This window comes from Notolepis coatsorum (genome assembly GCF_963971535.1).
Source record: "Notolepis coatsorum genome assembly, chromosome: 7".
In the NCBI taxonomy this organism is placed as follows: Eukaryota; Metazoa; Chordata; class Actinopteri; order Aulopiformes; family Paralepididae; genus Notolepis; species Notolepis coatsorum.
The window spans coordinates 44,382,190-44,405,458 of NC_140171.1; the positions used below are offsets into that span (position 1 = coordinate 44,382,190).

General features: G+C 40.4%; 1 protein-coding gene across 3 annotated transcripts in view; it reads right to left on the bottom strand.

The window, feature by feature from the left end:
* The window catches only part of atf7ip (activating transcription factor 7 interacting protein), an 87,691-nt gene that overhangs the window by 18,285 nt on the left and 46,137 nt on the right, over positions 1-23,269 (bottom strand). For all 3 annotated transcript variants that reach the window (XM_084319072.1, XM_084319074.1, XM_084319073.1), the window contains exons 4-8: positions 21,708-21,886; positions 9,867-10,004; positions 7,773-7,844; positions 7,617-7,687; positions 5,081-5,145 (exon numbers count right to left, since the gene is read on the bottom strand). In XM_084319072.1, the coding sequence (XP_084175198.1) occupies positions 5,081-5,145; positions 7,617-7,687; positions 7,773-7,844; positions 9,867-10,004; positions 21,708-21,886 (525 nt within the window). The remainder of the gene's footprint in view (positions 1-5,080; positions 5,146-7,616; positions 7,688-7,772; positions 7,845-9,866; positions 10,005-21,707; positions 21,887-23,269) is intronic.

Consider the following 23,269-nt stretch of genomic DNA (forward strand, 5'->3'; position numbering starts at 1 on the left):
GTGTGTATGTGGCTGTGAGTGTGTGTAGCTGATCAGGAAATAAGAGAATGGATTTTTCAGCCCGCTTCTATAGCGTGCATAAGTACACGTATATACTATCGATAATCTAGCGTTTATTTGAAAACTATTCATAAACAGGCCGAAAAATGACAACGTGTTTTGTGTATTACAGTAAAGCGTGATTCCTGCAGAATCTTTTTTTTCTTCCGAAAGTTTCAAAAAACGAGCGTTTTTCAAAATGGTATAAAACGGAAATGAACCGATTAAAAAACAATCCGTTTCGACAATGTTGACTGCAAACAAGTCATTGATAAGCGACGGTCATATTAGACACATAATTTAAGATATAGTTTATGCGTTCGCAAATATGAGAGCTCTGTCATTGAATAGAGCGGTGGCATTCAACAGGGTAAATAGGACACGGAGGCTGGCACGGAAAGTGTTAAGAATGACTTTGTGACTCAACCTTGAGGTTGAGGTAAATTAACAATCAGCTTATTCTAAAGCAGCAGCAGATGATACTGAAATGTGCTTGTTTTTCCTTCTGGTTTATTCTTTTCTTCCCCTTTCTATAAGCTGAAAACAAAATAATGAACATAGGCACAAGCAGCACTAGTGGGGTCCAGGCACAACGCACCCTTTTAGAGATGTAGAGAGCTTAAGAAGTAGGCTAAATAGGCTAGGATAAAATTGAAGTGTTCCGTTTCTCTATCCAGATATGTGGTGTGGAAAATGTCAAGAAGATATTATAACATTTTAGAATAGTGAAAAAACTGATTTGGAAGAAATTCTAAATGGTGGAAAATCTATCTAGATGCAAATGGACATGGCTTATATGGATATTCGACTGGACCCACAGAATCCATTTCCTGAGACTTAAGTCCAAAGCACATGGCGGGTGAGCGACGTCGCCTGGCGATGCGATCAGCTGTCGCTCAACGACAATTGCATAGCACCCCACACCACACATGACCGTTCAGGTAATAGTAAGCTATACCTTCACTACCACCGATTGGCCTGAAGATATCCTCAGAGATCTACGACAGGGCTGTACGCTAAGCTTTTTCACTAGGGGCACACTTATTTTTTAGGGGCAGATTTTTAAATAACAATTTTACCATTATAGTGCAAAAAAATATGTTCCTCCTGCCTCATTACTGTGGTCCTTTTATTTAACATTTAAGTGTGTTTGTTTTCAGGTTTATATCTTTTATAATGAACCAACTGAGAAAGTGTGTAAATCACTAATAGAACAAAAACAACAAACTGTGTGTGTGTGTGTGCGCGCGCTTGTGTAGTGCTCCTTGAATGAGACCACCACAACACACACCATTGCATTAATCAGGAGGACAAGAAACTCTGCATACCTTTGTTTCACAATGAAAAGTGCTTTATAAATAAAATGAATTATTATTATTGTAAATAACACCATGAAAGGTTTATTATTTTTATGGGTAATTACCTGCTTCATATTTGTGATGTTACTGGTTTCAGGGTGTGCCTAACGTGATCAATGTGTTGGGCCATTTATAGAGATCTATGCCAATTAATGTTTTATGTATATCCGGGACCTTTTTTTTTATAAGAATTGAGAGGCCTACTACGGTATTTGTTATGTTACCTTTATTTTGAAAACAGTGTTGCGACGCAACCTTGTTTAAGTTTGCGCTTTTGACAGTGAAATGTTCAGTTCAACTTAGCTCGAAGGAAAGACTAATCAAAAAGTTTTAATTGACCCGTATGAGGCCATAGCTCTTACGCTGGGACTTTGATTGTTTATAGAAGAGGAATGTAATATTATGCAAAACTAGAAATAAACAGTTGATTTTACCAGCAGTAAGTTGCAAGCCACTTTCATACGGGGAACCGTGACAATTATTAGTATTATCTTATTTGCATATTGTCTTATTATTAGATAGATAGATAGGTTGATACTTTATTGATCCCCGAAATTTAAGTAGACAGTATTGAAACGTCCTAATAGTGGGCTACTCACCTAATGCATGGCTGAATGTTAGAAGTGTGTCCCTGTCAATCATCACTGCCAGATCCGACTTAATTTAATCGGCTATGGTCTCTTATCATCTCTCCACATCGGATGTGGTTGTCATAAGATGGACTGATATATTGGGAGCTCCAGTAGCTCACCATGTACCTCGACGCGAAAGCGTCGGGGAATACCGTGCTGCGTCACGGATCTGGTTGACTCCGAGTTCGATTCCCGGACCCGCCGTCATTTGCCGAATGTCTTCCCCTGTTCTCCCTCCCGTTTCACCCTGCATCTGTCGGTCATGCTTGACCAGAAAAGCGATAAACGCTAAAAAATGAAGTTAAAAAAAAAAAAAAAAAAAAGATGGACTGATATCCGCTGCGTTCTTCTTGCAGAGCAAAATTAGCGGCTTAAATTTATTGAAAGGAAGTTCACATTCAGTTTGTTCGCTAGGAATTATGGGATTTGGTGTTGGATGTATGGACTCTACGCAGACAGGGACATGGTATTTAATCGCACGATAGACTACAACTACCAAGTATATAGTGTGACCTAGCCCCTTTCGTGACTGCGAGCGAGCCTGGGTCTCTACCGCAGTCACTCTCACCTAGACTGCGACCATTTGCAACTTAACGTACCAAGCGTGATCACATGGAGCGCGCTGGATCAAAAATATATCATATATGAATTTCAAAGATACCCAGCGTACAATATGGGTTTAACACAGCTTTACAGTGGGGTCTGGAAGCTCGGAGTTGCTAATAAACAGTTTAAATCATTGTTACAAAACGAGTGGTACTTACAGAGCGAGCCGTCTATTTCCGCCATTGGTGTCACCGCGCATGCGCACCAGGCATTTGCGCATGCGCGGTGACACCAATGGCGGAAATAGACGGCTCGCTCTGTAAGTACCACTCGTTTTGTAACAATGATTTAAACTGTTTATTAGCAACTCCGAGCTTCCAGACCCCACTGTAAAGCTGTGTTAAACCCATATTGTACGCTGGGTATCTTTGAAATGTATATATAATATATTTTTGACCCAGCGCGCTCCATGTGATCACGCTTGGTACGTTAAGTTGCAAATGGTCGCAGTCTAGGTGAGAGTGACTGCGGTAGAGACCCAGGCTCGCTCGCAGTCACGAAAGGGGCCAAGCGTGACCCAGATTCACTTCACACGCAAATCTTTTTTTTCCACACAGGCTATCGCAGTAAATTCATTCATTGCCGACAGATTTTTTCATAGCACCGCAACATTATGTCGCACTGTACAGCCCTGGTTGTAGGCTAATGTTTTACTATTTTTTTTATTAATTTAGGAGTGAAATGTGAATGACTTGAAATCGCTACTCGCAAGGTTGCCCCCAAATATTATTTACCACTCGCACGGGCCAAATTAAGGGGCAATTTGCGATAATCTCGTAGCAGTGTACAGCCCTGTACGATAGCCTACTATGACCACTGCTATGACAGCAGCCTTAATAACTCATTGACTGCCAATAACAAGTATATTCGTGCAAACGGTTTGTGAGAGAGGTGGCAATATTGATCCAGAAGGTGCGTTTTCACCGCACTACATTGGGAGTCAGCATTTTTTCTGGTAAATCAGAAAAATACTAAAGCCAAACCAACGAGGATGTAATGTGAACGGGACATCAGGGGGAGAGACATCCCTTCTCCAACTAACGTTATTTATTTAAATTGTTCCTGTTAATTAATAATTCACGTAAGTAGCATGGTAATAATACATAGGTTATTGATCAATGAATGTATTGATACATGTATTTATATTACAAATGATACACCAGTAGAAGTCATGTTATTTCCTCATTGTCCTTGCAGTGTCACCCGTCTGCCTAAAAAAAATAGGATTGAGGCAATATTTAGCTAGGGGGCAGAAGTTGCTGCACGATCGTCGCTCGAAAATCTCCTGATATGTGGCTTCTCTCATTCATAACAATGGAAGCGATACAATTCTGTCTGTCACCTGGCTTAAAGGATAACTCCAACATTTTGGGAAATTAGCTTATTTAACATCTTCCCTGGAGTTAGACAAGAAGATACATACCTTTTTTGTCTCTGTGCGTGCATTTCGCTTAGGGAACAGACGCTCCGTTAGCATAGCTTAGCTTCATCACTGGAAGTGAGGCGGGACAGTACCCTGACGTTCCCTACAGGTTTGTTGATATTCTCATTCCTTCAAAGGATCTGAACCGATTGAAGTTTATGGATACCATGACTTAAAATCCTCTTACCTTGACGATTAAAAGCCTCCCCAATTTAGAAAACAGTAATCCAATATAATCGTTGACAGCCCTCAAGTACAATTAGTTACTGCACACTACATCACCCCTGAGTGGAACATGGAAAGCCAAACTTTCCCCCACTGTACCGAAAATCCGTACCGAACCGTGACTTCAAAACCGAGGTACGTACCGAACCGTGGCTTTTGTGTACCGTTACACCCCTAGCGCGAATGTATGCATGGAAAAGCTAATATTGCTTGTCTTATCTGAACAGCTTGTTTAGGTTTCTAAAATTCTAGACTTCAAACCCTAGCCATACAGCAAGCAGTACCCATCGCATTAATAACATTTCATGCTGCCAAATCCATACAAAGACTAGGCAATGTTCCTTTCCATAATATCTCCATCTGGTGGACTGAATGCCATGACATTTCTTATACATACTACAGGGGCAAGTATTAATAAATAGTATGATGTTAGTTAATAATTGGTGGAAGTGGGCATTAGCCCTCATCACTTTGAAACTTGATGGCCATGTTAGGATCTTTGAAGCATGCATACCATATTTGCATATCCATCAAATGGGCAGAAGGGAAACAATTTTGTGGGCTGCGTGATTCACAGTAATGTTAATATGAATGGTGTGTATAAATTGTGACTGCACTATAACATTGGATGGCTGTCAATGACACTCGAGTCTCGAGTCATTCCCATATAGCTCGACCCCATGGCATGGAAACCCGAAATGCCGCTTTTTATAATTATTCAAGCTATCAAAGTTATTCAACAAATTTAAATATGAAAATAACTGCTGAGCAGCAGCAGGTAGGAATTTTCTACTCACCAGTTGCAATGGTCGCAGCAAAGGTTGTTGGAATCTGCTTTAGCTCCATGGAAGTCCGGACCGGCCTGTTTAGAAATATTGCAAATGTTTAGACTTGTTTATACACACACAACAGTCTGGTACTTGAACAAGAGGCTTGGATGTGGACATTCAGTCACATTCTAGGTCTTTACTTCAAATTAACTTTATTCCATAATCTGATCTTTTGTGAAAGCATGAGGCATACATATATTTCATGGTTCAAATTACTATATCTTTATTTTCATATAAGTGCTTAGCAGTGTGCAAGAGTACTTCTGTTTTTCTGGTGCTAAATACACATAGCTATTTAATAATATTCACAAACACATTATATAAATTAGGGGTGTAACGGTACACAGAAGCCACGGTTCGGTACGTACCTCGGTATTGGGGTCACGGTTCGGTACGAGTTCGGTACAACAGAAAACATTTTTATACTTTAATTTATAATTTTTTTTTTTTTTTTATCATTTATAATTATTATTATATATTTATGATAATTATTATAATAATTATTATTAAATAGAATAATTTTCTATAGGCTTGCCATGGTAGTCAGTGATACTGGTGTCATTCTGTGTTCAGGCATCCACTTGCCTACTGCCCCTTTAACAACTTATCCTTGTAAGTTTCACTTCTAGAATTTAACTTCACGAGACTGAATACTAGAGAACAGATGACATGTTACAACAATGGCAGAGGATTATTTGGATTTAAACACAGTAGCAGTTCAACTGGAGGAGCTCAGATGAAAGTCCGGAAAAGTATGTTTATTTTTTTTATTTGATCAGCTGTGCCTGTGAGAGAGTCCGCGGTTGTTGGTGTGTGTGTTGGCGACGCGTGTGTGTGTGTGTCTTTCCATTGGTTTCATTTGGTTAACATTATTGGGCAAACAAGAAAACGAAAGAAAACTCTAAAATTGTAATGCCCCTGCAGCTGTTCCAATGTAAATGTGCCTTCCTCAGTGCAGTTTCGCCCGCTCCAAGTCTGAAGTCGGACTCGGTGTGCTGTTCTCGCACGGAACCCGCGAGTGCCTGCATGTGCGACTGGTATGTATGCGCTGTGAGGCGTATTCTTCATATGGCTGCACGTGACGGCCGTACCGTAAATTCGCGGGACAAATACACGTACTGTTACACCCCTAATATAAATGTATTATATATTTAACTGCACTTTATTTTATGAAACACTGGAGAGATTAAGTACAATGACAGAGATAATGAAGCAACATACATTTCATAAGCAATTCAATAAAGCAATAATGACAACTATCCCAATAGTGTTGTGTTCCTACACAGTAGGTCAAGAGGAAAAAATGCCAGTTCTTTCATCACAACCCCGAAAAAACTCCGGCCTTTTCTTCACTCGCAGCATTTCATTGATAACGTCACGGATTTCTTTCCAGCTCTCAGTGGAGAGTCCAGTGAACTGACGCTCTAGATACATCCTTAGTGTCTTCCGTAAGTTTATAGGCAGTGCTTCCTTGCCTACTAAGCCAATATAGTTAACCTTTGAGACCCAGTCACAGTAAATGTCATAGGAGACTAAGTTGCGGAATATGAAAGAAGCGTAGCGTTCAGGTCTGGCCTTCCCATTGTTTCTCTTGCAGTTAAGGTACAGCAGCCTCTCCGTTTGTGAACTAATTGTGCGAAGTTTAATGTCTGCTTTGCATTTTCCTTCACTGTATTCTGACAACCGTGCTGCCAAAGACATATGCTGCTGGGCAGATGGGCCATCCTCATCCTCATCCTCATCCTCATCCTCATCATCATCATCATCTTCTTCTTCTTCTTCTTCTTTATCTTCCTTCATATTCTCCTTGATTGAGAGCATGGGTGTCTTGCCAACAGAGGGCGCCACCAGTCCCCCTCTGGCTGCTTCAGGCTGCGGCTCCAGCGTCTGCCGACGGAGCACGCTGTTGGGAGGAGAGGTGCAGTTTTAACTACACTCTGCACTGCCTGAGGTAACTCTCAGGCTTCACATTGTAGAACGTCACAAGACTCAGGACCTGTAACCACGTCGGGTTAAGCAGGCGGACGGCAAAACACAGACCGGAGGGCGAAAGGGGAAAGCGCCATGAAATCTTGGTTCCAAAAAAGTATGGTTTTGGTAGATGTTAGGATTGCAGTCTTTATTCTGTCTTCATTAGATTTCAATCCATTTAGTGTTTACAGATAGCGATCCAGGACAGTAAATATTCACACTGTGTTTGGCTCCCGTGTGTAGTACTGGCTTCAGTCCGGTATTGTCACGTTCATACAAAGGTTCAATGGTAAATTCACACACAATACCACCATATAAAACACTGCAACATGATTGTAATGGCAAATTATATGAATACAATTTATGTCTGGAATCTGATTGATGAAATTATGCCACCACGTCAGGAAATGGTCCGACAAACATTAGAACCTTAAGTGAAATTGAATCTTGAATACTTAACAGCCTTGCTCATAATTCAGGAAATATACTGTATATAATTTGATGAAGGTTGAATGCAGAGCCACACACATACCGTTGAGATGGAGGGGTGTTTGTAGCAGCCACAGACTTAGCAGTAGCAGCAGCAACAGCAGCTGCAAGAGCCTGCAGAAATTACACAGTATTGTGTAAGTAAGAACACTTTGAGACATTTTCATTTGAGTGACAAGAGCATCAGTTGCTGCCTTACCTCTTGTTTCTTTTTGTTCTCGGATACCTGATTGGCCTCTCCAAACTTCTTCGCTAGTCGAGCAATCTTAGTCTGGAAAGGAGGAGAGTAGGAGTAGACGTTAAATCTGTGAATCCGTGAAGGGAGTTCATTTGGATTGTTCCTAAATTAACAATCACCAGGCAGATACGGTCAAACTAAGATTTTCACAAATTTGTACATTATGTTAACACATTGTCTGCCACGCAGTTTTCCCATCTTATACCACTCTCTGCCAGTGCTGTAACCCTATGGAGTCGCTCACCTTCTTTGCAGGGCTATTACTTTTTAAATATTATAGCTATATCGACATTACAATGGCCCATTCAACATCGGGTATCTATCGTTCCGGATGTGGGAACGTTATATTTTTTCATTCATACATTGTCGTGTTAGTACTGTCGTGAATATAAGTATGTTTTTAGAGTGTAGAGCAGTAATTCCTAGAACGCGAGTTATAGGCCCGACGCATATTATACATAATCGATTGGCGTTTCGTTCCTATACACGCTATATTAAACCAATTCAAATGCATATGATCGCTATACATTATGCTCCATCATGCGTGAAGGAAAGGGGGGGGGTCGTTTATGATTCCTTGATTGTCAGTAACGGCTTTCTTTAATACGACATCATATGTTGATCAGATGGATTGCAATGAAATAAATGCACAATCGAGCTGGAATTAACGTTAGATTCTTCTTACCTGTGGCCGATGAGTCTGGAGAATAAAAATTCCAATTATTTGATTTCGATCTGCTAGATCCATTTTCCATTTGTACGACACAATAAACGCCGAAAGCATATGGATTATTGCGTCTCGAAAGCGATCCAATGCACTCAAGGTGTTTGTCTGGATCCACATAACAAGATAGCTCTGCCGGAAGATTTTCCCCCCGATGCACAGAGCGCCACATCCGGTTTAGAGTGGAGTGCAACTCACCCGAAATCCACCAGGCGGCGGTATTGAGGCGTTGCAATATCAGACAGAGTCCAGCTGGCTCCCGGAGCCTTGCTGGATGAATTATGAATGCCAATAGCGAATAAACGAAATAACGATCATAAAAACGAGTAAACTCGTTGTTGGCGTTATTAGATTGGCGGGTATACTAGTTTTTGGCGCAGAAGCAGTTAACTCATTGGTCGCCAAAAATGAGAATACTCGTGTTTCATCACCAACGGTTGAGCGCCAAAAACTAGTTCTCTAGTTTTTAGATCCTTTGATCTTTTTCCTTTGATCCCCAGTCTAAACACTCGTGCGGACCTCCCTGTGTCTCCCTGGCACCGCTGCCTACGTTAAAATTGCAATGACGATCGAATCCCACCAAGTGGCAGTACCTTCTGAACTGGGTCTGGTCTCTGGGTCTTTCTCCCTCTGCTTTTTTTTGCTGCAGGAACTCCTGCCCCTCAGAGGGAATCAGGACACAGCAATCGGTCGGAGATTTGATCGCCTCAAACCTATCGTTTCCCGTATGATAGCCATGCCCAATATACACGAGTAATTACAATCGCGATGGGACGACTCTGATTATTCATTTTGGAGTACATTCTGAGTAAGGTAAGGTCTATTTTAGGTATATTTGACCGAACCTAAAACATGCTTTTGTATCGATCACAGTGTCGTGTTTTACCGAACCTAAAACGTGCTTTTGGTAACGATTGCAGCTTCGAGGTAAAACATGGTGAAGAAACATGGTATATACCTTTGATTTGGAAATATTTGGAGTTTCAGGCAAGGCATATAACAAGTCATATCTCGCAATCTAGAAAAAAATACTGGATTATTTTGGAAAGGGCCAATGTTTAGCGTGGAATAGCGCACACACTAAAGTATGTAGAAATTAACTAGTTTCTCAGTGTTGGACTATAAACAATGCCTGTCAAATTAGCCATACTATTGTCTCCATAGCTATAATACAGAACACACGATGGGTCCGCAAACAGCACGAAAATGGTCAATAACGCTGGCGCCATTGAGTAGAGATGGGAAAACTGCGTGGCGGTCAATGAGTTAACTTGAAAAACAGCTTTCAGTCAATCAAATAAAAAAATGTATGGGGGAAAAGGTCTGCTCACTTGTAGTTGTGTAAGGGTGGTCTGGTGTTTGGTGGCACAATCAATCTTTTCTACTCTGTCCTTCAGCTCTTGTAAATCCTGGTCGAAGACAGTAAGTTGCAAAACCCGCAACTGTTCCTCCACCAACTGTTGTAGCAACTGGAGATAAAAAAGAAATACATATTTAGTGAAGTTTTCAAACATTCAACAGAATTAGACCTCTCTATAAATGATAAAATAGTTTTTCAGTAGGATGCGCCTCTTTATACCAAACATTAACATTTTAACAATTCGTCATCGTTGCATATCAAAAATAAGTGATTTGAATATATATTATAGTTGTAGTTATTGTTTTGTCTGCGTTTATATATCGAGTTGCGTACAAAACATGCTTCTTCCATGTATACAATTATCTTTTCGATCCACTTTTTCTCCCATTTTCTATTTTTCTCCCATCCCAATTTCGTATCATCCAATTCCCCTGTCTCGAACGCTGTTTCTTGCCTCCCACAAGCCGGCTGCAATGTGGACTAAGTCATACATAGCACGAGTCCCCTCCGATACTCGAGGTAACAGCAGTCGCATCTTTTCACCTGCGCGGCGCGATCTTTCAGCGTCAGGGGTCCGCCACCCCCATCGCTTCCTGATTCTACTGCGCAGGCACACCAACCGACCTGTAGGAGTCGCTGTCCACTAGGGCTGTCCCCGACTAAGGATTTGGATGGTCGACTAGGATTGGCCAAAATTTGCCGTTAGTCGACTATTGGTCGACTTAAATTTATTTTTTTTTTTTTTTATTTTTTTTTTTATCATTCCATTTGGGCTGTGGGGGGTGCTTAATGTCTGAAGGAGTCGACTGAAGGCTTCTTGTGCTCTGCAAAAGCATGCAATTGGTCCACTGATGGATACATCTTGATATTTGTCTAGTCTAGTGTGTTCATTAGATGGGTGAAATCCTCTTTCAGTGCCTCTGTGCCTGTTTTCGTAGGCAGTTAGCCTCTGGTATGCGTGCCATTAGCATTAGCCACGCTTCTAGGCCTCTTTTCTTTTGGAAAGAATGATATTTTTATATTCGACTAAGAGGTTGGCCAGTCGACTACGACTCTTTTCGACCGATTAGTCGACTAATCGATAATAGGGGTCAGCCCTACTGTCCACAACGCCCGATCCCCACCCATCAGTTTCCCACCCCCTAATACTGCCAATGTGTATTAGTACGGACGACCAGCTAAACTGAAAGCAATGTGGAGCGCTGTGCTTGAACAGGCGAACCCAGCGTCTCCAGTATTCGTGGTGAGCGCCTTGCCCAAAATATTTTAACCCAAAGTTTACAATAATTTTATTATCATTATTAAACTCTTAAAAAAAAACAAAAAAAAAAAACAGTGAAGTAACTGCCACTTTCTGTTAAACCTTGTATCAATCCTTGTATCCTTTTTGTCAAACAATAAAAACGGTCTTGCATCCAATATTGTGAGTACTCTTGACATAAACCAGACACCATAAAGAGACACTGGAAAAGGCTGAAAACCTGGAGATAAAAAGCCAACAAGCCTCTCATATTTAGACTATCTGTACCTAACCTCTGGCTTATTCCTAATGATTGTGTGTTAACGTTTGGCAGCAGTTGTCTTGTACAAAGGCCTTTGTCTGGATTTCATATCCCCGTTTTGGGTCCAAACAATGAGAAGCACACTCAGACAATCAACCTCTGCCTCCACTGCAGAGTCCAGACCATTTTTATTTTCCATTCCATAAATGTTTATCTCACCAATATGCATCATCTGTGATTTAATCTAGTGATAATTACTTAACTTTTCTTTTTTCCTTCATATTTTATTTAACCAGGGTAATCACATACATATTATTTACTGTGAGTATCATTCTTTCCCTGTATCAGTGTCAAGAGTTTAGTTCAAGTTTCAAGTTTGTTTATTAAATATCACAATAAAATACACACTTTACGGTGAAATGCTTGGTTCTGTATGAGCCCATGAGAGTGTGCTTCATACAGTAAACAAAGTAAGTAAGAAAGTAAGTAAAGAGGAATATACAATATACACCAAGTTATTTATACTTTATTTAAATGAAATTTTTACAGTATAGAATATTTTGAAATTGTTACGTTTGCTGATACTAATTTACTTTGTTCAGGGGAGGACATAAAATAATTATTGAAAACAGTAGAAAGGGAATTGATAAAAGTTAAAGAAATGGTTTGATAGGAATAAGTTGTCTCTTAATGAAAACAAAACAAAATGTATGGTATTTGGTGGTGTTCCTAGACTGTGAAATTAAACTGAATTTAAATGGAACTGAAATTGAAAGTATATGAAACAAAATTCTTAGGTGTGATTATAGATCACAAACTCTGTTGGAAGCCACATATACAATATATCAAAGGTAAATTAGCCAAATATGTTGGCATTCTGTACAAAACAAGGGAGCTGTTAAATCAGAAATGTTTGCATATATTGTATTTTTCACTTGTTGTGCCATACATGTCATATTGTGTTGAGGTCTGGGGGAATGTTTATAAAACAAATATAAATCCTATTATTAAACTTCAGAAAATAGCTATTAGAATAATAAACAAAGCTAGTTACCTAGAATCGACAAATCCATTATTCATAAAGTCCTGCACATTAAAATGTGTAGATATGGTGTACATAAAAACCTTGGAAATCATTTTTCTTGCTAAGAGTAAAAGCCTGCCAGTTTGTATTCAATGTCTCTTTCAACCAAGAGAAGGAAAGTATAATTTAAGAGGGTTACATATTCTTAAAACATGTAAAAAGGTAAGAACTAATGTAAAAGCTAAATGTGTTTCAATTTTGAGAGTTAAATTATGGAATAGCCTTAGTGACGGGTTGAAGTTGTGAAGTTTTTCTTTCTTATATTAAAATATATTTAGTTTTTAAGAATTTGTAAAGGATATGCAAAAATAAGCATGTGCTTCAGCCTATTCCTTTTTTTCAGTCGTTGATTTTGGATTTTGTGTCCGAGCTTAGGGATGGGAATCGAAAACCGGTTCCCGTTGTCCGATTCCTGGAATTGCATGCCTCCGTGACTATCGATTCCTCTTATCGATGCCAGGTTTTTCCTACAGTTGCGCATAACGTTAGCGCCATGCATGTAGCCATGGCAGACTATTTGATTCCTTAAAGGGGAACTCCACTTTTTTTGGAAATTAGCTTATTTAACATCTTCCCTGGAGTTAGACAAGAAGATGCATACCTTTTTTGTCTCTGTGCGTGCATTTTAGCTTTGGGAATAGACGCTCCGTTAGCATAGCTTAGCTTCATCACTGGAAGTGAGGCAGGACAGTAGCCTTACAGTGCCTTACAGTGTATTGCAAGGTCTGACATTGACCAAACTTGATATGCATGACCTTGGTGGGCTCTAGGTCAACTCCTGAAAAGGGGGTCAATGTCAGACCTTGCAATCAAAAGTTAGGGGGCGCACTGAAATTATGGCAAGGGTTATTAGCCCCCTAACTTTTGATTGCAAAGTCTGACATTGACCCCCTTTTCAGGAGTTGACCTAGAGCCCACCAAGGTCATGTATATCAAGTTTGGTCAATGTCAGACCTTGCAATACACTGTAAGGCACTGTAAGGCTACTGTCCTGCCTCACTTCCAGTGATGAAGCTAAGCTATGCTAACGGAGCGTCTATTCCCAAAGCTAAAATGCACGCACAGAGACAAAAAAGGTATGCATCTTCTTGTCTAACTCCAGGGAAGATGTTAAATAAGCTAATTTCCAAAAAAAAGTGGAGTTCCCCTTTAAGGGCTCAAAATTGCCTGGGTTTTGGTCATATGCTCCCGAAATGCTCCCGCTGTTTGGCTGCTTTTATGTGCAGTGAAAACTACTCCAATGTTTTAGAACCTAGTCATTGAATAACCTAAGATTAGCCTCGGAGCTAACGCTAGCTAACGTTAACTAATCAAGCTCACAGAGAGAGATAACAGCTGACAGCAGGTAGTACAGGTACAAATAAAATAAAAAAGGGGGTGGGGGCTGTTGTGTAAACCTTGTACTCTTTAGTTCACATATAATAAGAGACGGAGAGCGTGTGATCAGGTTTGTTTACTAATGTAAGCCAGGAAGTACCGTGCAACATACAAACATGTCCGTGTGTGTGTGTGTGTCTCTGAAAGACCAGAGACAGAGAAGTCAGAGGAATAACGACCTGTTGAATGCAACTACGGTTCAATAGATTAAATTAGTTTAAGATATTGAACTGTAGTTACATTCAACAGGTCGTTATTCAATAGATCAAATACATTATTTTATTTAAGTGTAGGCTATAGTTAATGTTTTATTTTTTACAGTTTTTGTATTTTTCTGACATGGGGGCTCAACAATAAATGACAATCAGAAATGTCAAGTTGCATGTTGTTATTCTAACCAGCTTAGTTCTGTTGAATTTCCAATTTATTTATTTAAATTATAAAGTGATCAAGAATCGATAAAGAATCGGATCGATAAGCAGAATCGATAATGGAATCGTATCGATAACATCTTATCAATTCCCATCCCTATGTGAGCTTGTCTTGAATATGTACATTTGTTCTTTTCCTTTTGTAAGTCCACACAGTGTGTCTGATTTGTCTGTAAACAAGACCGAAAAATAAACTTCATTCATTCATTCAGTACAATATAAAGTAGTAAAAATTAGTAAACAGCAGGGCTGTACGTTAACTTTTTTTGCACATAGCACTGGTGCTACAGAGGTTGATAGTTTTGTAGCACAGGCCAAAATCTTGTAGCACAAGTATAAAACGTGTTATAACAGTCACAAATGTGCCTATTGTATTTGTGTTATTTAGTTGCAGTGCCATGTTTGGCTGTCATTTAGTATATCGCCATGTGTTATTATTACTATAATACTCTCATATGCTATTTTCAATTAATATCATAAACAACATAAGGAATATTAGCATAATTTTGAGTGGACTGAAGGAATGAGTCAGCTTTAATAGTTTTAAATGCAAATAATTTATTGAAACATAGAAGTGGGGTCGGTTGGGACACACACACACACAATGGGGGACCCTGATGTAAACAAGACAAACGACTTTCTCTGGTCTGCATCCCCTTAACAATTGTGTGTATTGAGCCGTACTGTATTGTATTGTACCGATTCTGCAATCTGTTAAATAAAGTTTTCATTCATTCATTCACACACACTGTTTCAACTCACCACCCCCGCATCATATTGTAGTCTAGTCTGTCTTCAAACTTCCACTCCTCTCGAAACTTTTTTATATTTGAATATCAACATTATCTGTCCATCCTCAGTAATCCTCAGTTTACTATAATATACTCCTGTCCTGAGTCCTGACTAGTGACTTCATCGTCTTTCCAAACGCACGCACACACACACACAGGGAAGGGGAGAGTGCCCCCCCATTTCTCTTTCCCCAGTCCACACTGTGTCTGCTGGCTCTGCGCCTCTGCCTCTGATCAGGATTAGCTTGTTAGCTTGCTAACGTTGTAGTGATTGTAAGGTACATAAACGTTAATTTCGGGGGCGATGTGCGCATAAAGGAATGGCGACGGTGCAAAGCATGTAGATGCATTTGACCCGTTGCGAGGAGAAAAAAACACCACAGACTTAATTCGGGACGTGTAGGCGCACTGCTGTGTTAACGCAGCAGTGCGCACCAACCGACCAACGCGCTGCTCTGCTTGCAGAAGCACGGATAGGGCGGATATGACTCCTCGAGTTGTCAAGAGTTTTTTCAAAATAAGAGTATCATATGCACCTGAACGTTGCTAGCTGTCGGAGCCTAGTTATTATAGCTGGAGCTGCGCGTGGGCAGAAATGAGACCCACTACAGGATTTTCAAAAAAGGAGTATCTATATGAACCGAATCCCTATCGCACCAGTGCTACTGAAGTAAATCCATTCATCGCACAGACCGCTGTTGCTGTAGCACGTGCGATATATATGTCGCACTGTACAGCCCTGGTAAACAGTGAGGTACAATGCAGAAAATGAGGTACAAAACTTTGAAGTAAGGTGCAATTGCAAATGAGGTATGAATGTAGTGCAAATCTCTTTAATAATAGATAAATATAATGTGGTGTTAAAGTGTCTAAAGTGAGTGTTAAGGTGAGTGTTTGTTTAAAAGTGAGTGTGTGCATGTGGATGTGTGTGCAATGAGTGTAGATCAGGAGTGGGCAATACATTTTTACAAGGGGCCACATAAGAAACCTGCACTGTGTTGGAGGACCGAACCAATGATAACTTGAACTTAATTCTGCTCAATATTCATTATCTCCCATTGTAAAAAAAAAAAAAAAAAGTAGTAAATTATATATTTTGATTAGCTGCTACTGGTAATCAGAAGAATAAACATAATAGAAGTAATAAACAGTAAAAACTAAAACAATCATTACATCAGTGTTCCATTTTATTTGCAACTTGTTAATCTTCACAAACACTGAAGAGATGTTTTGCAGTGTTAAAAGACATGCAATTGATCAACTTCATACAAAAAACAATACATGCTTTAGATTTTTCTCAGTTCTTACTTGTATGAGTAACTAGGAGGGATATGAGGACTGTGTGTATGTGTAAGGAGGGATATGAGGACTGTGTGTATGTGTAACTAGGAGGGATATGAGGACTGTGTGTATGTGTAACTATAGGAGGAATATGAGGCCCGTGTACAGTATGTGTAACTTTTTACTTGTTCAGTGAGAGAAATCCAGTCTGGTTTGGGTTTGAACAAGTGCATTGAAATCTGGCTGAATATCTGAGGTTGATATGCGAAGGACATCGGAGAGGAGATCATCAGTGATAGAGGATCTGTATCTGGATTTGTTGAACTTCATCACTGAGAATGTCTGTTCACATACGTAGGTAGATCCAAAGAGGACTAGAATCTTCTGAGCATGCCTCCACATGTGTGGAAGCCGGAAGGTTCTCCTCTTTGAGAGAAGAGTAGAAATCCAGCAGTGAGACTGACCTGAAGTGCTCTGCCAGAAGTGTGTCAGACTGCAGGTCAATGAGTTCCATCTAAACATCACTGGGTGCATTATCCACACTGCAGGTGAAGGGAGAGGAAACCATGTGCATTTCACTCTCAACAAGTCTTGAAATCGCCTCGAAAACTCACCATGCAGTGCTTCGACCTTGGATGAGTATCTGTGGAGGTGATCAGCTGATGGTGTGGCTTCATTCAGTGTTGGCAAGCGGGTAAGATTGTTGTCCTTCATTTGGCTTGAAAGAAGCTGCAACTTTCTCATGAAAGCTTTCACTGTGCTGTACATTTCATGCACAAAAAGGCCCTTGCATTGCAGTTTGACATTTAGTTCATTCAGTAGTGCACATCTACAGCAAAACAAAGTTCTGCCAGCCAGTCTGCATCTGAAAGCTGTGGGATGTCTTTTCCTTTCTTCACACAGAACTCCTGAATCTCCTCTCAGGTCCCAGAAAGTTTTCAGCACTTTGCCCAGGCTGAGCCACCCGACAGCTGTATGGTATCTTACGTCACGGTGTTCAGTCTCAGTTTCCTCCAAAAGTGCAACAAATCACTGTCTGTGATTCAATGCTCTCGCCCTGATGAAGTTAACTACTTTAGTTACAACATCAACAACATGATTAATTGTTAACACTGACTTACACAACACCTCCTGATGTATAATACAATGCAAACATGTCAATTTCTGCCCAGGGTTCATTTCTGTCACTTTATCCTGCATTCTCCTCAAAAGTCCAACATTTCTCCCCGTCAGGTTTGGACAACCATCCGTTGTCACACCAGCCAGCTTGTCCCATTTAAGTCCCAACTTGTCCAAACATGCATTTACCTCCGTGAACAAATCACTCCCGGTTGTTGTCCCTTTCATTTACTGCATGGCTGCCAGCTCCTCCGTGAATTTAAAGTTTGCAGTTATCCCACGTAAGACGATGAGCAGCTGGGCAGTGTCACGTACATTGCAGCTCTCATCCAAAGCCAGGGAAAAATAGTCAAAGTTGACCGCTCTGAAGCTCCAGATTTCCTGCGATGTCCTCAACCCTCCTCGTTAGTGCGTTGGGAGAGTGGCAAGTTTTTTCTCCGGGCATATTAGCCCTTATTAACACTCTTTAATAAACTCTGTCAGAGGGATATGACATAACTCGTCTTGACAGCTGCTTCTCTGGGTGCGCAAAGTTTTGTAAAAAGTCCTTGTTAGTTTTGCAGTTTAGCTAGCAAAGCATCCAACTCCCTTGCGCGCTCTTCATCCGACAAGTTATTGTATTTCTCTTCATGTTTGGTCATGTAGTGGCGATTCAAATTGTAATCTTTGAATACGGCGACCTGTGTACCACAAACGCTTTACCTTTGACTTCTGTAAATAAATATTTAGCAGTCCATATCTTGGTAAACGCGGCATTCAGTATCAACTTTTCTTTTGTTGGCATGAGCTGACATTTGGATGGTTAGCTGCAGGCAGTGGTGCAGTGGTGATTTTAATGATTTTTATACAGTGTATGTGAGGACGTATTTGAACACACCTGACGATGTATTTGAACACACCCGACGACCTGAGCTATTGTTATGCAAAGTAGCCAGGTGTCGAGTGGAACGCATTCCAGAGTGCAGACTTGCGTGCTCCTGCTCAAAGAAGTTTGGTACGCCGTTCTGATTGACCACGGGCCGGACACGGACGCCCAAAGGGCCGGACGTGACCCACGGAAAGTAAATTGCATTGAGCATCCTGATGGCCTAGGGATAGAAGCACCTTCCGAGTCTCTCTGTACTGGCCATGAGATTCCGGTAGCGCTTGCCTGACCACAACAGTTCAAAGAGGCAGTTGTTTGGGTGACTAGAGTCTTTGGTTATTCTCTTAGTCTTGGCCCTGCAACACTTGTTGTAAATGTCCTGGAGAGTGGAAAGCCCACCTCCAATTGTGCGTTCGGCTGAACATGCCACGCTCTGTAGTCTGTTGCGGTCGTGTGCGGTGCTATTCCCAAACCAGGAGGTGATGTTACCAGTCAGGATGCTCTCTATTGTGCATGAGTAGAAGTTCTTAAGGATCTTCTGACTCACTTTGAACTTCCTAAGGAAGTAGAGGCGTTGCCGTGCCTTCTTCACTACACTGTCAATGTGTGTGGTCCATGTCAAGTCCTCGGATATGTGGACTCCAAGGTACTTAAAACTGTTCACTCTCTCGACCGGTGCCCGTCGATGCTGAGGGGGCTGTAGTCCCTGGCCCCCGACCTCCTAAAGTCCACAATCATCTCTTTTGTTTTGCAGACGTTCAGGAAGAGGCTGTTCTCCCGGCACCACAGCGCCAGGTTCTCTACCTCTCCCAGGTAGGCCCTCTCGTCGTTTGCAGAGATCAGGCCCACCACAACTGTGTCGTCAGAAAACTTGATAATTGTGTTGCTGTTGCGCAACACAATGTTGTTGCTGGTTTATGATTGTGTATCCTTGCAAACATTGCAGGCAAGAAATTTGATGATGATGATGATAATAATAATAATAATGATGATAATACTTGAAAAAATTATACTAAAATCCAGCCAATGTTGTGAGGCTAACATAAGAGTGATGTGCTCTCTTTTCTTAGTATCAACGTTGAGCTGAAGAAAGTTAAGTGACATCCAACATTTGATGTCTGCAAGGCAGGTATGACTGTTTGGATCACATGGTTTTAAAGTATGGCCGTCCTCTGTACAGAATAAATTCTTAGTCGACCAATAGTCATAGGATTTTTCAGCTAATCAATTAGTTGATTTCATCAACAAATAATAATTATAATAAAATGGCGGGATTGACTGAGTCACATGCTATGCTGAAGTAGATGGTCTAGCATTTCCATTCCCTGTGTTACTTTGATTGCAGTATCCATACTAAGCAAGTAAAGCAACAATCTGAAACCCAGCTGAAATGATTGTTTTGGTTAGAGAATTAAAAGTTTGGAGACCAAAGTTGTTTTTTTAAGGGGGGGTTAAACCAGTGTTCAGAGGGAGGGGGAAATGTCAGATGTCAGAAAACAATTAACAATAGTTAATAATAAAACCATCACCGTCTATGACTAACTTAAAAGGGATAACATCCAAGGCACAGAAGAGGGATTTAATTTAATAAATAAGATATAAATGTTAGGACACTAGATGAAATTGGTTCAAAACAAACAAGGCATAATTTATAGCAGTCACAATAAGCTCATGGTCTGGATGGGCAATACGGAACCCAATTCCCTCTACTTTTTCAATGCAGTATGCAAAGAACACGTTCCTGTGAGGAAGGTGTACCGCAAGGCTCCGTCCTGGGCCTGCTGTTAAATTTCTGGTGTACCACAAGGCTCCGTCTCCGCTGTTATTTTACATCAACATGCTACATCTTATTTGTAAGTTTGGCATTCATTTGTACTGCTATGTAGATGACACCCAACTCCCATTAAGCCAAATGATCACTTCCAATTCCTAAATTCAGAGTCATGTTTATCTGCAATTATTGATGTTGTAAAATGTCCTGCTCCTAAATGCTGACAGAAATGTGATGACACTTGTTGGCCCTGCTAGACAGAGGCGTATGTTTAAGGATACCGCTCTGAAATTTGAGAATTGTTATTTCAGTTACCCCATTAAAAAGCCTGGCGTCACATTTGATCCTTCTCTTTTCTTCGATTCACACATAAAGGATATTACCAAAATAACTTCTTCCATCTTCGTAAAATGTCTAAAAGCTGACTATATTAAAAGATATAATCTATAATGCCATCAAACGGCAACCTCTAAGCCAAAGAAGACAACATGGTACTGCACTTTGTTTACAGTTTTGTCTGATGTGTGGATTGGATTTTAATGGGTATAGGGGAGGGGTTGCTACTCCTGGCCACACCTTAAACTCTACCAAGAAAGGTCTGGAGAAATAAGTTACCCACATATCAGACCAGAATAGATAGCGCAATATCAAGCAGGCTTTTGCCTAAAGGTCACTATATGATGGCATTACTGATTATACCAATGTCAGATGCTGAAACCCTAGTACACACATTTGTATCGCATAGACTCAATTACTGTAACGTCTTGTTCTCGAGACTACCAGAACTTTAGCATTAAGTCTTCAACTCGTACAAAACACAGCTGTCAGAATCCTGACAAAACCAGATCATTTCACTTATATGATGCCAATTCTGTCCTACCTATATATCGACTCCAAATCCAAGTTGGATCTGACTTTAAAGTGCTTTTGCTAACATATCAAATTGCATGGGCTTGCACCGCTGTATTTGTCAGATCTCATCGCACGTTATTCCCTGGGATGTGCCTCTGCTTGCAAGATGCTGGTTACCCATCTATCCCTACGGTTAAAATAAATCAGTGGGAATGTGTGGAAAAGCTTCCTGATGCAATTAGGGAGGCAAACTCACTATATAGAGATATCCTTTAATCCCAGTTTACTCACTCCCTTACGGCGCACTTAGCCTTGCCTGTTCTTACGGCCTAATAATAAATTATAATAATATATTTGATTCTTAGTGCGCTTACCTTAGCAAGGAATTAAGGAACATACCCTAGGAGTGACTGTTTGTCTGGGTCGGTCAGTCGGTCTGTCTGCATGTATGGGTCTGTCTGTATGGTCCCCAGCCTTGCCTTATGCCCTGGACATCGCTGCTGAGTGTGCCTGGTCTGCACCCTGCCTCTCTGTCCTGCACTGTCTCACAGAGTCATGTGTTCGTTGTGATGCCTTTTGATCATCCTGGGTGGCGAACCCAATGGATGTCGTTGATGCCATCTCTATGGACGTTGTTTCTGCCCTGTTGCCTCCGCTTCCCACGCCTATCTATGTATGTGTCCTTGAATTAATCAACAGAATACAGTGGTCAAGTAAAACGGGGTAGAATCACACAAACCTTTTCAAGTTGAATGCGACTGCCAGCTTTCGCAGTGATTTTCAATTCCAACTCTGCCTCCAACTCCACACCTTCCACTTTGGGCCTCTTCCCATCCCTTTCCACCTCCTGTCCATCTTTCTCATCACCCTCCGATCGAGAGCGTTTCAGTCCCGAGGTGGAGCTCCCCTCTTTCACCCCTGTGAGAACAATGCAAGCACCAGGGGTCAAGTATTGAACTGGTTACTGGTGTTGAATTTTGGTTTAATGATGTTAATAGGCTAAGGTTTTCTTAGTTGTGAATGTAAAACTTTGCACTGAGCAGGTAGAGAATTAAAAAGGAAAGATGAGGTGGGTGAAGGCATGTAAGTCACAATATTGCCATTAGGTGGCGTGCTTCTTCTCTTAACCCACTGAGTAGGGCTGGGCGATAAGACCACATCACGATATTTTTCGTTGATGGTATAACGATATTTCATTTAGTTTTCCAGTGCACATTACAATGTGATATCAAGTGTAATATTTTTATGTTATTATCGTGTAATACAATTGTCATAGTGCTATCTTATTGAAGATGGTCTATTTTCTTTAATTTTATTATAATTTATTTTTTTAATACTGCTGCAAATATATATATATTCTTTTATATAACTTAAAGAAATGTATATATTGTGGATGTATGTTGTTGTAAAAATCCATAATTTTGCATGGATCCATGATGGCATACCTTCATATTTGGTATACTGGATCCCAGCCCTACCAGGTACCATATAATCTGCAATAAATTACATTGTTTCTTCTTTTGTCTTTTTTATAAGTTATTCATTAATAAGAGTTACCATTTTTGGTCAACATCCACATCCAGTCATTTGGAACAGGTAATACAATACAGTACAAATACTTTACATGAATGGGGGAAAACACAGAATTTCAACTTTTGAGATAATGTTATCCATGTGCCTTGGGACATTTTGGTCTGAATTAGAAGTTCCTATGGCTAGAAACAAACATTTATTCTGCCCCTTAATTTGTGACATTACACCAATGTAAACCTGCCTAGAAAATGTATTGCCAAAAAAATATATAGATGACTTGACTATCTTCTGGGGATCTGACAATATCCAGGACAATCTTCTGGGGATCTGGGTTCATTTTCTTGTGTGTCGCACCTTGCCTTCCTATCTACAGTGTCTACTCAAGTCTACTTCAAGTTCGCATCGGACAGCAGCACTATAATATAAAGTTAATGCATTTATTATGCATGGATGGAAAAGTTAAAATGTGTGCAACAACAAAGACAGTCTCTCATTTATTGTCACTGGAACAGCTCCAGATTATATATAGTTACAACATCAACGATTAAGGTGTATATAGTTAGGACATAGGGCTGGGTGATTAATCAAGTTTCAATTACAATTTTGGCATCTCATGATCATGAAAACAAGATAATCGAGATAAAACTATTATTTAGTCGTTTGCAGTAGGTTGTGGCAGTGATTGCGCTGAAACATATTTGGTGATATTTTTTTTCCTTATATATGTATTCATTTATTTCTTGTTTTTTGCAGTTCAATTATATTTCA